This window comes from Mastomys coucha, unplaced genomic scaffold (genome assembly GCF_008632895.1).
Source record: "Mastomys coucha isolate ucsf_1 unplaced genomic scaffold, UCSF_Mcou_1 pScaffold20, whole genome shotgun sequence".
Lineage (NCBI taxonomy): Eukaryota > Metazoa > Chordata > Mammalia > Rodentia > Muridae > Mastomys > Mastomys coucha.
The window spans coordinates 76,619,895-76,636,472 of NW_022196903.1; the positions used below are offsets into that span (position 1 = coordinate 76,619,895).

The following is a 16,578-nucleotide window of genomic DNA, read 5'->3' on the forward strand; positions in this document are numbered from 1 at the left end:
CCACCACCACCACCATCACCACTTGTTAGCACGTTCTGAGCCCTATGCCCCAAACTGGAGAGGCACTGGAGGCACATGGCTGAGCCAGGAATGAGAGGGGCTTAGCCACCCCAAAGGGACGTATGTCCCCAAGGTCATCCTCCTACATGTTCAAGGAGGTCCCAGTTTAAAGTCTGCATCCCTCACTGGCCTGGGAAGGGTTAAGCGTGGTGGTTCTTCCAGCAGCGCACCCCCTCCCTCCCGCCTGGGATTCCAGGCCTGACTTTTGCCCTTTCCCTCTAGGCTGCCCAGAACAAAGGTTCTTTTCACACCCGTGTCCCGCTGTCCCAGGCATTCTCTGAGTCAGAAGCGAGTGGAGGGCTTTTGTCATCCTCCCGCCCCAGCACCTTAGACCCAAGGAACCCGCGCGTGGTCAGCGTCGGGAAGCCAGGGGCGAGGTTGGGGACCTGAAGGAGGGCCTGTGCCCCTGAGCCTCGCTAGGATATGCCAGGCCTTGGAGGCCATAGCTGAGGAGTCGGGGCGGAGCCGCCGAGCCAGGCCTGCCGCCGGGCTGAGTGTGACTCCACGATCCCGGGGTATGGGGGTGGGGGACAGCCCTGCAGCTGGCTGGGACTCCGGGCTGGTTTCCTGTCTGGAAGGGAAGGGGCCCGGAGAGGGGATCAGGGCCAGCAACAGCCAGGCACACCCCTGACTTTCTCCCTCTCTCTCTCCTCCCTTCTGCTGGAAAAGCGAGGTAATTGTGAGCCCAGGGTGGGGCGTGCTGGATGGGGGCCGGCATTGGAAGGGGTGACCCCGAGGGCTGGGCTGCATTACAGACTCACCCCTTTGTCCCATTCCCTGGGCTCAAGTCTCCTCAAGTCCTCACTTCAGTCGCTAACTTTCTCAAACTAAGCCAGAACTCCCTCGGTCGGTTCTGATCTCCGGACAAGCCTCAGGATTCCGTAGAATCAGCAGGAGGCGTCCCTTCCCTGCCCCCTTCCAGCTGTGCCTGCCCCTCACTGCCCTCGCAGCACGCACATTCTCAATCCGCCAGGCCAGGGATGTGGGCGGGAGCGGGGGAGGGGCCAAAATGGGAATGAAAGGGCCTTTTTCTTCCACAGCTGGGAGAACAGCTGCCACCAACTCCAGGCTGGACACTCTGTGCCCAGAGTCCCCTCTGCAGCTGGCCTCTCCTCCCAGGAACCCCTGCTCATTCTTACCTCACTTTCTTTCCTCCTCTGCTTGGCTCCTACCAAGGCCTTGGAACAGCGCTAGGAGAGAAAATTTTGTCACAGAAGCCAGAGGGGTCTAACAGGACTTCAGAGGGACAGGGACAGACTCTGCATTCTGTCCTAGAGCTGGATACCTCTCTCAAGCCCGGGGAGCAGTGGGAGGAGGAACTGTGGGACCGCGTGGTGCCTACCTGGCCTCTCTCTGGGAAGCAAGGGAAGGGGCTTTAGGGGACACAGAGATGCAGGACAGATTGCACATCCTGGAGGACCTCAATATGCTCTACATCCGGCAGATGGCACTCAGCCTGGAGGTAATGCCCCGACCCCTGGACAACATGCTCTCTGTGCTGTCTCACTCAGCCTTTAATGGGGCTACTGAGGGAGGGGGGCAGGGCCCAGTAGGGCCCGCCCACAGCCGGAATAGGCGGGACCGCAGGTGGTTTTGTATACAATGTGTTGGATTTGTTTGGGGATCCAGGCCCACTTCTGCTGACCAGAATGAGCATTATGAAGGGCTAAGGATGTGGCTCCGTTGGTAGAGTGCCTATTTGGCACGGACAAAGTTCTGGGTTTGACTAGCAGCTTGGGCATTGCATGAACTGGGTGCAGGGCACATGCATGTAATTCTAGCACATGCAAAGTAGAAGCAAGAGTGAGTTCCAGGCCAGCCTGGGCTAAACAACAACAACAAAGCCACATGTTGACAGCAGGGTCTTTGCTGTTATGAAGAGGTGTGGATGTTTGTTCTGGGGACAAAGGTTGATTTTTGAGACAGAATGAAGAGATTTCAGTATGAAGGAGGTTTGTAGATGATGCACTCCGAAGAGAAGTGAAAGGAAGTGGTGTGCCACCATGCAGATGTGAGGTTAGAGGTCAGCTTCCAAGAGAAGCTGGGACACTGCTTGTGCATTTATTCTTTTTTTTTTTTCAATTTCTCTTCCATCCTTTCTCTCCCCTTTTCTAATCGTCTTTAGACAGGATCTCATTTTGTAGTCCACCTGGCTACTGAAGTCACTATGTGGTCTAGGCTGGTGTGAAGCTTATGGCAATCCTCCTGCCTTAGCCTTCTGAGTGCTGAGATTACAGATTGGAGCCATTATGTCTCACTCATTCGTTTATTCTCTTTTGGCTTTCTTGTTGCTTTTATTCCATATGTGTGCATGTGTATGAATTTCATAGTGTGTGTGTGTGTGTGTGTGTGTGTGTGTGTTGATCAGAGGATAACTTTTGGCATTTTTCGGGATTTTGTTCCACTATGTGGGCTCTGGGATTGAACTCAGGTCTTTGGAATTGAGGGCAATCCCCTTTTACCTGCTGATCCATCTCACTGGCCTGCTGCTTTTTCATTTTTTTCCCCTTAAGACAGGCTCTCTGAATTCACTATGTGGTTGAGGATGTCCTTGAACTCCTGATCTCCCTACAGCCACCTCCCAAGAGCTGGGAATCGCAGGCGCATGTTTAGACTAAATAGCCCCTATACCTGTCTCATTCTCTCTGCTGAGCTCCTTTCTAGGCCATGGAAATCCATCTGGAGAAGGCAGGAAATGCTCTTTCTTATGAGGGAACAAATGGTAACTGTGTAAGTGGTGCCACTTAAGGAAAATATTATAAAGATGGGGTGCAATAGCAATCAGGCAGAAGGCAACGTTAGATGGTCTGGAAGGGCCTGGGGTTCTGAAGAGTGCAGGAAGGCTTTCCAGAAAGATGGCATAGTCAGGGTAAAGAATCCTTGATAAAGATGAGGGGGGCATATTTGTTGGGAAAGGCCAGTGGGACTGGAATTTGTTGTTGGCGTAGAGATGGTGGACCAGAGGTAGACCAATGCTGAGCAGAAAGGCTGTTAAGACTTAGATTGTACCCTGGATGGGATTTCATAGCTTACAAAGGTTTTGTCATCCTAAGCTGGCCTCAGACTCTCTATGTAGCCAAGGATGACCTGGAACTTCTGATCTTCCTGTCTCTAACTCCTGAGTGCTGGAATTTCAGGAGTGCATCACCAAGCTCGTGCTGGGGACCCAATCTGATCCTTGAATTTCTTGCAGTTGTTTATGTGTTTGTGTTCAAGATAGGGTCCTCTATGTAGCTGTGGTGGACCTGGAAATAGCTCTGTAGGCCAGGCCAGTTTTAACTCACAGCGATCCATCTGCCTCTGTCTCCTTAGCGCTGGAATGAAAGGTACATGCCACCAGACCACCTTCTACCTTCAGTTTTAAGAAGGTGATGATTGTGAAGGATCAATCTGGTGGTGGTAAGGGCTGCGGAAGAAAGGTCGGCAGAGTCAAAAGGTTTTCCCAGTGGACGCTCCAAGTTATGGTGGGAGATGTGACAGGCTGGCTGATGGGTTAGATATGACAAGTAAAGCAGCCAGAAACTCCAGAATAGATGGGTCCAGGCGCAGCCCCTGGTGATGTGTGGCCCTTTGCTGGTTGGTGGAAGTGGACTACCTGGACTTTAATGGGGCAGGAGGCCACAGAGGCGAGACGCAGAGTGTATCAGGAAGGGTAACTTACTGCACAAGTGCTGCTCGTCCAGCCTCTGCCCACCTCTGGATCAATGGATGATGTTAGCCAGTTGAGGCCTAACCCAGTTATAGCCACAGGATCCTTCCTAGCACAGCCTTGGCGTGCATTTCAAGCGTACATTTCACATGCTGCCAGCCAGTAGTAGGAAACCATCCGTGTCTGTCTTCAGGGGCACCAGGAGGATACACTTCAGTTTGCTTGTCTATTTTGTAGAAAGGCGCCAAGTGGACCCCTTTGGGTTTCTGACTTTGCCTAATTTTCTTGTGCTAGTGCACAAAAGAGGACCTATTTACTGGGCGAGGCTTGGCATGATGGCACATACTTATAATCCCAGCACCCAGGAGGCTGAAGACGGAACATTGTAAGCTCAAGGCTTATAGAAGGAGGCTATCCCAAATGAAAAAAAAAAAAAAAAACTAAGAAAAATGCTCAAAACCTCCTTTCTGTCTGTCTGGCCTCCATTTCTCCTGCTACTCCTTGTATAATTTATATTATAATTACTTTTAGTTAATTAAGGCATTGGAGAGCCAGTTAGTTTTTCAGTTTCTCTCTCCACATCTGTCAGATGCTGCTTCCATCAACAGAGTTGGTCAGGGTATGCCAATGTTTAAATTCTGCATCCTGTGCACCCCTCCCCCAGCCCACACTGTCATTTTTCTCCACGGGAGGCCTGCCCAACATCTGGAACAGAAGAAGGAGTTGGTTTTTACTTCGATTAACTTTCCTTCAACCTCCTCCTCCCTGGTTCATCTTGTCCTCAAAAAGACAGATCCATTGATATTTTAGGAAATGGCAGGATAGTTAGTTCTGGAGGGTAAACCCAGAAAGACTTTTTGGAGGAGGCATCCTAAACTGCACATATAGGAGGAGTGAGAGTGAGAGCTTATTTTTATTTAATTAAAAAATCTGTATGTGGTGGTGGTGGTGGTGCTGGTGGTGGCAGCAGCGGCGGTGGCGGGGGGGGGGGTTGATGGCAGTGGCTGTGGAGATGTGTATGGTACCATCAAACTGTCAGAGGACAGTTTGGGGGAATTGATTCCCATGGTGGGATTCAAGGATTGAACTCAGGCCCTCAAGCTTGGCAGCGAACAGCTTTGCCCATTGAGACATCTTGCCTGCCCATTTTGTTTTGTGTTTTGTTGTAATAACTTCTCATGTAGCCCAGGCTGTGTAGCTGAGGATGACATTGGACTTGTGTCTCAAGTGCTAGCATTACTTCGGGTCAGTGGGGTGCTCAGGATGCTAGGCGAGCCATCTACCAACTGAACTACATCCCAAGAGCAAAGCCTGAACATGTGCCAGGCCCAGGTAGAGTTATAGTTTTTTTCTTATTAAATCCTCACATAATGTGAAGAATGCCAACTACTCCAAGGTCTACGACTGAAGCTCCAGAGACAAAAGGCCCCAGCTTGCCAAGTCCCTAAACCAGGGTTTGAACTTAGCTGTGGGAATTCTGAAGGGAACAGAAGGTGATGGAAAGCCGGGCAGGAAGTCAGGGGCAGTGTGGGAGAGGAGTGCGTCGTCTTGGGAGACTGTGACTCATTCTCTGTCATCCCTGGAGATCTGACCCAGGTCTGAGGATGCTCAGTACTGGGATCTTTCCCATCCTGGGGGAATGGCATCCATTTGGGGAGGGCATGCGGGTGGAGGCGGGGTGTGTGTGGGGGAGGTGAGGGGATGGCGGTGAGGGGGGGTGGTGGAGGGTGATGGTAGTGGTGATGATGATGGTGGAGAGAAAGCCAGAGCCTATTCCTGTGCTAATGGGTGTGGAGAGAGATGCAAAGCCCAAGAATCCAGTTCTCCACCTGAAAAGGTGGGAGCCCTTTCTCTAGCGCATTCTTGGGGGTTGGCTGGCCTAGAGAGGATTCGGAAGCACATAGGGAAGGCGGCTAGTTCCTTCCCTCCAGGTCCAATTTTGCTGGCCCGTGCTGGATGTAGCGACCTCACTTCTTACCACACCCTGCTTCTGGTAAGGGTCACCTTGGAGAGAGAGGCCCGCTCGGGAGAGGCCTCTGGGGCGGCCCAGGCGCTCCGTGCAGCCACGTCCCTCGGCGACAGATCCTGGTGGTAGAGACACAGGCATCTCAGCGCCTGCAGGGACCGCCCGCGCCTGGCGCCCTCGGTGCCTCTCGCGGCAATTGGGAGCTGATGTCACCGGCGCCCCCGGGCGCAGCGGACCCAGGCGGTGCGGTAGCGCCGACGCTCGAGATCCTTCAATTCCCACGCGGTCCTCCGGCCACGCCAGTTCCCCCGGGTTTCTGCGACCTGTGACCCCGCGCTAGCTGCAAGTGCAATGGACAAGGCTAGGGAAGGATCGGTGAGTGCTTGGCCCCAAGGGGGCTAGGTAGCCAGGAGCGAGCATGAGGTCGCATCTTTGATCTCATTCATTTGGGACTACTGAACAGGAACTGGGTGCAGAGTTGGGGCGGAGTAGGCAAGCAGCTGGCCTAACAATGACAGGACCCTGGTGCATACAATGCATGGCTGGGAGTAGAAAGTAGTTTGGGAGGGCTTCCTGGTGGAGAGGGTTTTGGGGAAAAGGCACGTGGTACTAGAGTGATTTGTGATAAAGTCTGGCCTAGCACAGCACCCCCCCCCCAAAAAAAAAAGATAGGGTAGGAAGAGGTGACAGGCTAAACCAGATTTTGGTGAGAAGGAATTCAAGCTGTTAGTACGATTGGACACCAGAGACAGAGCAGAGCAGGGCACATGAAGGAGAGCCAGTGTGACAGAGAGGACAGGTTTGTAGAGTCAACACTCTTCCAACTGCGTGCCCACACTTGCCTGGCTTCCTGCACCGATGTTTTGTACCCCTGCTCTGGAGCCTCCTCCCCGTCACCCCAGCAGAAGCCAGCAGAGACTGTTTCCTGTGTTTTTATGCCGTGACGAAGCACTTATGGAGTAGCCATTCATCTCTGCATGTTCATCTCCCAGCTGGGGCTTCAGTATGGAGCCTCGCTCCGTCAGCATCCTCCAGCACTCGATGGTGAACAGGCCTATCGAGTGATGCAGCCTCCTTGATAAAGCCCGTGCCCCTGCCATGGGCTGAATACTTCCCACCAAGCATTGAGCTTGAATCTCACGGGAAGTCTTTACACACTAGGATGCCGCGACTATTTTCACCCTATTTTGTGTGTGTCTGTGATGGATGGATGTGTGTGCATGTGTGTTTGCTTGCTATAAGTGGGCGTAGACCAGAGGTTTACTTTACGTATCTTCCTCTATCAAGGGGGGAGGGGCTGCCTCTACCTCTCAGTGTTAGGATTATAGGCATGTGTTGTCATACCCAGCCTGTCCTTTTATATTAATGTGTGTGTGTGTGTGTTTCTGTATCACAGAGGGTACATGCCACAGCACAATGTGGAGGTCAGAGGAGAATTTGCGGGGTTGATTGTCTCTTCCACCGTGTAGAACCTAGAGCTAGAACTCAGATCCCCAGGCTTGGTAGCAGTTGCCTTTATCCACTGAGTCATCTCACTGCCCCTCTTCCTTCTCTTTTGAGACAAAGTCTCTCACTAAACCTGGTGCAAGGTTTTGGCTAGACTAGCTGGCTATTGGGGATCGCTGCCTATTTCTGCTCTCCAGCACTGGGGCTAGAAGCCAGCGATGTGTCATGCCTGGCTTTCACATAGGTAGGTACTGTGGATTTGAACTCAAGGTCTCTTGTTTGCATAGCAGATACTTAACCTACTGATCCTTCTTCCCAGCTCTTCATCTCCATTTTACAAGTTGGAAACCCAAAGCTCTTGGAAGTGGAGGGAAATGCCCCATGCATTTAGGAGCTGCCATGTAGGTTGTGGGGGTGGGAGCTTCCTGGAGGAGTTTGGAGACCTAGTTGGCCTGTTTTGGAAGAGAATCGTGTGGGAGGTGCTGGAGTGAAGATCTGATTTAGTACAATGACCTAGGAAACAGTCCTTGGAGGAAGGAACCATAAACAAGCTGGATATGTAGCCTAGGCTAGCTTGGAACTCATGGGCAATTCCCCTGCCTCTGGTTTTTTTGTTTTTGTTTTTGTTTTGGTTTTGGTTTTGGTTTTTCGAGACAGGGTTTCTCTGTGTAGCCTTGGCTGTCCTGGAACTCACTCTGTAGACCAGGCTGGCCTCGAACTCAGGAATCCACCTGCCTCTGCCTCGCAATTTTTTTTTTTTTTTAAGATTTATTTATGTATGTGAGTTACACTGTTGCTGACTTCAGACACATCAGAAGAGGGCATCAGATCCCATTACAGATGGTTGTGAGCCACCATGTGGTTGCTGGGAATTGAACTCAGGACCTCTGGAAGAGCAGTCAGTGCTCTTAACCACTGAGCCATCTCTCCAGCCCTCTCTTTTACTGTTTTGAGACAAGGTTTCATATAGCTCAGGTTGGCCTCAAACTCACTATGTTGCTGGGGGTGACCTTGAACATCCTGATTCTCCTGCCTCTGCTGTCTGGTTTGTGCATTGCTGAGGAATCAAACCCAGAGCTTCATGCATGCCCAGCCCCCAATCCAATGCTAATTGCCTTTTAAGCTCCAGGATGAGTCTTCCAAGTGACTACCCCTATATCCTCTCTCAGAGCCTCTCCCCTGACCTTCCATGCCTGTCCAGCCCCTCAAACCTAGACCAACTACGTTTCCTTACCCCTGACTACCTTTCCCAGGGAGCCAGAGGTGGTGGGTATGCTATTTGAGGTGTGTGAAAGGTTCTGTGCTGCGGGGGTGGTATATACCTTGACTGAGCCCACATTCCTGATCTCTGTGGTCACAATCACACAAATATGTAAATATACATGCATATGCATGTGCAAATATATGGTACATATAATATATGTGCATGTGCATATATATATCACATATATAAAACCAATGGTAAATGTATATATTGTTTTTGAGAGAGTCCCATGTATCCTAGGCTTGTCTAATTTGCCATGTATCTGATGGTCTTAAACTCGTGATCCTCATGCCTCTTCCTTCCAAGTGCTGGATTACAGATGTGCACTGTCATGCCTAACTTAATGTATGATGTTTTGCTTTCTATTCTTGTGCTATATTTTCTAGAGAGTCATATCTAAACATGTCTACCTCGGTCTTTAGCACTATTTCAGCATAGATATAACTCACTGAACTGCTGTCTTACTGACAGGCTTTTAGTTTGGGTGTTTTAAAACAATGCCTGGGCTTGGAGAGATGACTCAGTGATAAACAACAATTGTTGCTCTTCTAGAGAATCGTCCCAGCACTCATGTGAGATGGCTTGTAGCTCTAGCTCCAGGGCATCTGATGCCTTCTTCTGGCCTCTGTGGGCATTGCTCTCATATGTGATACACACACAAAACAGTGCCAACTGAAAGTTTTTGTGTATATGGCTTGGCAGTTACGTGTGTGATTGCACTAAACACTTGAGTATTGGATAGTTAGGTCAAAGGATATATGAATTTGTAGCTTTTTTGGTCTTCTCCAATTGTGATGGAAGAGGCAGACAGAATTTATACTCTTCACCATCAAATACATGGGAGTATCTCATTTTGCCAAGCTTTTCTGGCTGTCTTGGGCAATGGTGGGTGAGACAACAGGCTTGTTCTTCAATTTACTGAAACGTTGTCTTTCGAGTTGTGCCCTGTCACACACACACACACACACACACACACACACACACCCTACACATCCCAGCTTGGGACTGGGTTGGGGAGGGGAGGGGAGATGCCTCAGCACTCCCTGACTGCCATTTCCTCTTCCCCCTCCCATGATTCTGGTTAGGACACGGAGTTGCAGAGGAAACTAGATCATGAGATCCGGATGAGGGAAGGGGCCTGCAAGCTGCTGGCGGCTTGCTCCCAGCGAGAGCAGACTCTGGAGGCCACCAAGAGCCTGCTGGTGTGCAACAGTCGTATTCTCAGCTATATGGGCGAGCTGCAGCGGCGCAAGGAGGCCCAGGTGCTGGGGAAGACAGGCCGGCGGTGAGCATGGGAGGAGAGCTGTCTGAGGGAGGGAAGCTTTATTTGTGGTAAAAAGTGATAAAGAGCATATGTGTCTGTGAGGAGTGTTTGGAGCTCAGGCCAACCTGAAGGGGACCTCCTCACAAACACCTGTCCTGGCCATGAGAGACACCTTGGTGTTTTACTGTGTGGGTCATCCAGAGTGGCTGGGACTGGACTCTGGGAAACCCAGGATAGCCAATAGAAGTTGGCAGTCTGAACCACAAGTAATGCAAAACTGTTCATTTGTCTAGTCCTGCCCTTGATCTCCCATGTCTGGCTGGTTGACTTCTGGAAAACTAATTTTCTCAGGGCTAGTTCACCAAATGGCCAATTTGTCGAATGGCCAATTTAACAACAAATTGATAAGAGCTTTGTTGTACTTGGGGTTCACCATCAGAGGCAGGAGTCGGGCAAGTACATAATTAAAAATCACTTAAAGGAAGGCTTCCCATTCATAGACCTTAGACTGTGCATTCCAAAAGAGCTCGGTCTCAGATTGTGACCCACACTGCACCAATGCTGCCGTGAGCTCTGGCAGTCTGACAGGTCAGCAGTGAGACAGCCAGAGTCAAGTAAAAATGTTAGAGAGAAAATGCTTGGTAAACTGAGCCCTCTGAATATTGGCCAGTTGTGGTAAACGAGTCACCTGGAAAACTGCTTCCCTCCTCAAGGCTGCGTGAAAAGAGGGTCCCAGTCCTTCATTGGCATGGAGGAGCAGGGGGAGAGGTTGCTAGGGGCTCACTAGGAAGCCTACAGGAGAAAACTCATTCCACTGTTGCTTCATTTAACAAGAGGCCATGCAGGCAGGGGGCAGCTCTCAGGGAGCCATGGGCAGAGAAGTCACACAGCCCTCACAGTGGGAATGTGAAGTCCGTCTAATTCCATAGCAGCTAAACACATCACTATTCATGCTAGGTTGTGTAGTCACATCAAAGACTATAAAAGCTGGGCATGGCAGTTTATGCCTGTCATCCCAGCATGTGGGAGACAGAGGCAGGAGGATTGCTGAGTTTGAGGTCAGCCTAAGCCGCACAAGTGAGACCCTGTGGTGGGAACAAGTGACCTGCCCACTTCTCCAAGCCCACAGTTTAATGGTGGTGGTGAGGACTTGAAAGGGAATCTCTGGGGATGCCTGTCCCCTCAAAGCCCAACTTGTCCTTGGTCGCAGTCTGGATGGTCAGGAACAATGCTGGGGGTGAGGGGGTGGAGCCTAAGCTTGTATGCTATACCTGTGTGCTAACATTGCTCAAATGTTCCCAAGACTAGAAGCCGCTGAGCTTCCTCAATAGCTCCTCCAGTCCTTGGCCCTGCCATGCCAGCCAGGGTAGGGATCAGGGGGTTAGGGAGTCAGAATAAAGGGGAGGAGTATGTGGAGACCAGGCCAGGACTCTGTGATCTACCCACAGACCTTCCGACAGTGTGCCATCCGCTCAGCGCTCCCCTTGCCCTGGCCGGCTCTGCATCTCAGGTAAGCACACAGCTGCCCCAGCTGCTGGCATCCCTCACCCCACCCCACCCCACTCTGCCTGCTTCTGACCCCTCTTCCTTCCCCTCTCCCCCTTAGACCTCCGGATCCCACTCATGTGGAAAGACACAGAGTATTTCAAGAACAAGGGCGGTGAGCATCACAAACTGGGACAGATTCAAGAGTGTTCCCCGAGGTGGAGGCACTTGTAGGAAATGTTAAGATTTCTTTCTTTCTTTCTTTCTTTCTTTCTTTCTTTCTTTCTTTTTCTTCTTCTTCTCTCTCTTTCCTCCCAGACCTGCACCGCTGGGCTGTGTTCCTGCTGCTGCAGCTGGGGGAGCAGATTGAGGACACAGAGATGGTCTTGGTGGACAGGACCCTCACAGACATCTCCTTTCAGAACAATGTGCTTTTGTGAGTGCTTTCGCCTGTGGCTTCCTTCTTTTCCAGCTCCTGTAGGGTTCCTCTGGAGTCGGGGGTAGGGGTGAAGGTGGAGAGGGAGAGGTAGATGGCCCATGGGCTTCCCTGGGGAGTTGTCCAGTACTTATGCCCTTCTTTACCCGCTGTCCTCCTGAGCCTCCCACTGATTACCCCACCCCATCTCCCACACCTGTGTAGTGCTGAGGCTAGGCCTGACTTTGAACTGAGGCTGGAGCTGTATGGGGCCTGTGTGGAAGAGGAGGGAGCCCTAGCTGGTGCCCCCAAGAGGCTTGCCACCAAACTCAGCAGCTCTCTGGGCCGTTCCTCTGGGAAGCGTGTCAGGGCATCGCTGGACAACGCTGGAGGCTCTGGGAACAGTCCCATCCTGCTGCCTACCCCAGCTGTGGGGTAAGACCCTCTCTTACCCACTACCTTCCTTCAGCTCCCCACTGCTGACCACTTCACATTGAATGAGCAGGCATTCTGGCTAACCCTAGAGTTAGGCCTAAGTTAGTCTACAAGCCTGACAGTGGGGCAGGGAAAGCCAGGTTTTGGGGTTTTACCTGTTCAGCAGCCAGAAAAACATCTTCTAGAACTGGGGATTGTAGCTCAGTTAGTAAAGCTTACCAACTCTGTTATTCCATCCCTTGGGAGGTGGAGGCAGGAGGATATGTTCAAAGACATCCATGACTGCATGGTAAGTTTATGGTCAGCATGGCATACATAAAACCTTGTCTCAGAACACCAAAAGCAGGGATGGGAAAAGGGCTCAGTGGATAAAGCACTTACTAGGCAAGCATGGGCACTTACTGGGCAAGCATGGGGGCTGGAGTTCTGATCCCCCAGACCTCAGGCCCAGGGCTCACTTGGGAGGAGAGACAGGTGACCCCTGGGGTAAGCTGGCTAGCTAGACTATTTGAATTGGCAAGCTCTGAGTTCAGTGAGAGACCCTGCCTTCACAAGTAATGTAGAGAGCAATTAAAGAGGACACCCACTGTCATTCTGACCTCCACATATATATGCACACGTGTGCCACCCCTATATAATCATGCCAAAAGCAGACATTGATGTATAAACAGCCATGCTCTGAGTTGGGGCATGCTCTGTGGCCGAGCCTACAGTCAGTCAACTAGGATCTAGAGGAGGCTGCCTCATCTATGGACTGAAGAACACCTACCCTCACGGAATTGCCAGAATTTCATTGGGATAATGTATAGGATGTGTAAAGGAAGGTCCAGATGCCTAACAGTAGGTCAGGAAACAGGAGGCAAGATAGTTTTCCATAGTAGCCTGGCAATGGGACAGCCCCGAGTCAGCCTTGCAGCTCTTTCCTGCCACACACGCCACTCCACTGTTGTCCCTTCTCCCTCCAGAGGTCCTCGATACCACCTCTTGGCCCACACCACTCTTACCCTAGCAGCAGTGCAAGATGGATTCCGTACACATGACCTCACCCTTGCCAGTCATGGTAAGTGTGTGTGTGTGTGTGTGTATGTGTGTGTGTGTGTGTGTGTGTGTGCAAGCACATCTGTCTGTCTGTCTGTCTGCGTGTCTGGGACACTGGTACTGATGGAAGGGGTCGTGGGATAGTCCCCATCTCATTTCCCATCCTCACCTGGTACTTCCTCCTCCCCCAGAGGAGAACCCTGCCTGGCTGCCTCTTTATGGTAGCGTGTGTTGTCGCCTGGCGGCTCAGCCTCTCTGCATGACTCAGCCTACTGCAAGTGGTACCCTCAGGGTGCAGGTGAGGGGTCCTAAGGGAGTGGAGGGGGCATGGACATAGATGGACAACCTAAAAATCTAGATGTGGGTGGGGGGGACAAAGTGGGATGGGAAGACAGCAGGGTGAGTATTGGAGGCATGGGATCAGTGGGGGTCTGGGAGGAAGGTGCCCAGGTGGGGGGGCAAGACTCCCCAGAAAACACCAAGTTGTTTACACAGCAAGCCGGGGAGCTGCAGAACGGGACACTCGTGCATGGAGTCCTGAAAGGCACAAACCTCTTTTGTTACTGGAGAGCTGAGGATGCAGATACTGGGCAAGAACCACTGTTCACTATCGTCATCAACAAGGTGACCAGTCCCTCCATAATGAGGCGACCTGGTGCCTGGGCTCGGGCACCTCTTCTTCAAGGCTTGGAGGGTTGGGCCTAGGCCTCAGAGACAAGAAGGGCTGACTCTGTTCCTAAGAGCATGAAGCTCCACCTTGGGGCCTGGGATGCAGAGGGACCTCCTCCCCACATCTTCCTACCCCAAACGATACTAAAGAAAGTCAGCCTGCTCACTCAGCATCCCCAGCCCCTTCTAAACCCCAGAGGCCTTGTTGTTGGGTCAGGCAGTTTTTCCTCCAGTTCTCTCTGCTTCCAGTTTGTAGCTTCTAGTAACTTGCTGTTTGTCTCTCCAAAGGTGCAAGTGGGCTGCTCTGCTCTCCAGCCATAGTCTTGCTTTTCTATGTGTCTGTTTTGCTTTGTCTAGTGCTGGGGTCAAATCAAGAGACTCATGTGTTTTAGGCAAGTGACCTACCACAGCACTGCACCTCAGACCCCTGCCTGTGTTTTGGATGTACTGGGTAGACATCTTGAACCTGGACCTTGGTGTTCTTGCCCACCTCTGCACCTTCCCTGCCTTGCTCTGTCCCCCTTTCCTGTCTCAGCACAGGTCCCTTATCCCCACCACCCTTGCTACCCTACCCCCACACTAGAGTTAGCAGGAGACAAATGAAGGCCCAGCAGAAGCCCCCAAAGCACTTCTAGGCCAGAGTGATGGGCAGAGGTGAAGGCAGCGCCTTGCTTTCTCCTGCAGGAGACTAGGGTCCGGGCAGGGGAGTTGGAGCAGGCCCCAGAGTGGCCTTTCACCCTCAGCATCAGCAACCAGTACGGAGATGATAAGGTGACAAACACCCTCCGGCTGGAGAGCAGAGAAGCCCTGCAGAACTGGATGGAGGCACTGTGGCAGCTCTTCTTTGACATGAGTAAGAGAAAGAGCTGGGCAGAACCTCTGGGAGGGCTTGAATGCTGCGGGAGAGCAGGGCAATGTGACAGCTTCTGCATGGGTCCCGTCCCGTCCTCTCCCCTCCCCTCCCTTCCCCTCTTTGCAGGCCAGTGGAAGCACTGTTGTGATGAAGTCATGAAGATCGAAACTCCTGCGCCCCGGAAACCACTCCAAGCCCTGTCCAAGCAGGGGTCCTTATACCACGAGATGGGTAAGTGAGAGGAGGGTCAGTGGAAGGCTGATGGAAAGTTGGGTTGGGACCTCAAGGGATCCTGGGTAATAGAACCAGAGAGAAGGCACACCATGGGGTCCAGGGCCCACTTAGCCCTACTATGTTCCCCCTTTCTCTCCAATTCTTAAAACCACTTCTACCCGAGTTCAAAACAAACCCCAAAGAGCAGAGTCATTTCTGGCCGTCTGTCCTAATCCTTCTTTTCTGTTTCCCTTCATGCATGTGGACTCCTGTCTCCTCTTCTGACCTCATTTGCCCGGCACTGCTTTCTCTCCTTTTTTTCTTGGTTTCTTTACCCACTTCTGCTATCCCTTCCCCCATAACGTCACTGTCTTATCAGAACCTGTGGCCTCGGGAGGTCCCAGTGAGGGGCTGCTCCTCCAGAATAATGCCATCTCAGCTGAGATTCGGGCCTTGCTTTCTTCCTATTACAGTGACAGGTGACAGTCAGGGCTGAGCAGGCCAGGGCTTGAGCTCTGACTAGCCCCCTCCCCTTACCCCCTCCCTGCTGCCACAGCCATTGAGCCGCTAGATGACATCGCAGCTGTGACAGACATCCTGGCCCAGCGGGAGGGCACAAGGCTGGAGCCACCCCCACCCTGGCTAGCAATGTTTACAGACCAGCCTGCCTTGCCTAGCTCCTGCTCGCCTGCCTCAGTGGCCCCAGTCCCAACCTGGACGCAACCCCTATCCTGGGGAAGACCCCGAACCTTTTCCCTGGATGCTGCCCCTGCAGACCACTCCCTTGGGCCTTCTCGCTCCGTTGCACCCCTTCCCCCGCAGCGATCCCCACAATCCAGAGGTTTCTACAGCAAAAGTCAGCTCAGCACATGGCTCCAGTCCCCAGTGTGAGAGGTACCAGCAACAGGATCTGGCCAAGAAAGAAAATGACCCAAGGACAACAGGGCTCTAGGTCCAGCACTGTGAGGCACCAGCTGGCCAGCTTGGACTCATCTTCCTCCACTGGACTAGGATGGAAGGCTGGGGAGGGGTAATGGAAACCCCTCTTAAGTTGTGGTTACCATGGTACTGAGGGGACCATTCCTGGAGCTGGCTAGGATCCCCCTAAGCGCTTCCTGGGAGAAAACTGGAACAACTCTGCCCTACCTCCCTGCACTAACCAGCCTCCAGGGCAGGAGGCACTGGAGAGTGGGGAGGAAAGCACCTCCCCGTGACCCCTACGTGAACCATTAAAGTTATTTAACATCTCCATGCCTTCCCTCGGTCTTTGAGGACACGGTCTCTGAGGACCAGTGGCTTCTGCACGCTCTGAACCTGCCCCTTTGTCCTCCCTGGAGCCTGATGTTTACAGAGCTGTGGCTGCGATACTGAGTGATCCGACAAGGGCTTGATGAGGGGAATACTTTATAAATACCAAGGGAGAAGGGAAGGCGGCTCCTCTCTCAGGCACTGCCGAATCTCAGGATCTCAGCAAGGTCATAACCTGTCACAGCAAAGGAGCTGCCCGATGGATCACAGAACCGAGCACCACACACCTGGGTGTCAGAAATACATTCACCATGGCAGTGTTCCACCTGTGGGGAAAAGAGGGCTGGTCAGTCTTGCCGCTCACCTGTGCTTGGGCCCCTTACTCCCACCTGTCTGCAAACATACCTCAATAGAGCCACTCTCTGGGTTTCTGTTCAGCTTCCAGATGTGCACAAAGGTGTCCTCAGCTGCAGACAGTAGCTAAAAGAGAGAACCCTACCATGAGGGATGGGCAGGCCCTGACAGGATGGGTGTAAGCTGGAGTGCTAGTCCAGGTACCTGGGGATGGAGTTA

At 52.2% G+C, this 16,578-nt stretch overlaps 2 protein-coding genes across 10 annotated transcripts in view; one reads left to right on the plus strand and one right to left on the minus strand.

Annotated features, from left to right (window-relative positions):
- Rtkn (rhotekin) overlaps positions 1-16,008 on the plus strand; it is a 17,216-nt gene extending 1,208 nt beyond the window's left edge. The window contains exons 1-13 of one of the 6 annotated variants that reach the window (XM_031382285.1): positions 367-733; positions 1,237-1,522; positions 9,471-9,670; positions 11,098-11,159; positions 11,256-11,309; positions 11,453-11,570; positions 11,775-11,984; positions 12,950-13,044; positions 13,214-13,320; positions 13,518-13,646; positions 14,376-14,544; positions 14,671-14,775; positions 15,314-16,008. In XM_031382285.1, the coding sequence (XP_031238145.1) occupies positions 1,451-1,522; positions 9,471-9,670; positions 11,098-11,159; positions 11,256-11,309; positions 11,453-11,570; positions 11,775-11,984; positions 12,950-13,044; positions 13,214-13,320; positions 13,518-13,646; positions 14,376-14,544; positions 14,671-14,775; positions 15,314-15,648 (1,656 nt within the window). In that variant the 5' untranslated portion in view covers positions 367-733; positions 1,237-1,450 and the 3' untranslated portion in view covers positions 15,649-16,008. Of the gene's footprint in view, positions 1-366; positions 1,523-5,589; positions 6,051-9,470; positions 9,671-11,097; positions 11,160-11,255; positions 11,310-11,452; positions 11,571-11,774; positions 11,985-12,949; positions 13,045-13,213; positions 13,321-13,517; positions 13,647-14,375; positions 14,545-14,670; positions 14,776-15,136; positions 15,291-15,313 lie in introns of those variants that run through there. The other 5 variants (XM_031382286.1, XM_031382284.1, XM_031382287.1 and 2 more) reach the window with 5 other exon arrangements.
- Positions 16,009-16,144: 136 nt separating this feature from the next.
- The window catches only part of Wdr54 (WD repeat domain 54), a 35,955-nt gene continuing 35,521 nt past the window's right edge, over positions 16,145-16,578 (minus strand). For all 4 annotated transcript variants that reach the window (XM_031382289.1, XM_031382290.1, XM_031382291.1 and 1 more), the window contains 2 exons: positions 16,411-16,485; positions 16,145-16,331 (listed from right to left, as the gene is read on the minus strand). In XM_031382289.1, the coding sequence (XP_031238149.1) occupies positions 16,200-16,331; positions 16,411-16,485 (207 nt within the window). In that variant the 3' untranslated portion in view covers positions 16,145-16,199. The remainder of the gene's footprint in view (positions 16,332-16,410; positions 16,486-16,578) is intronic.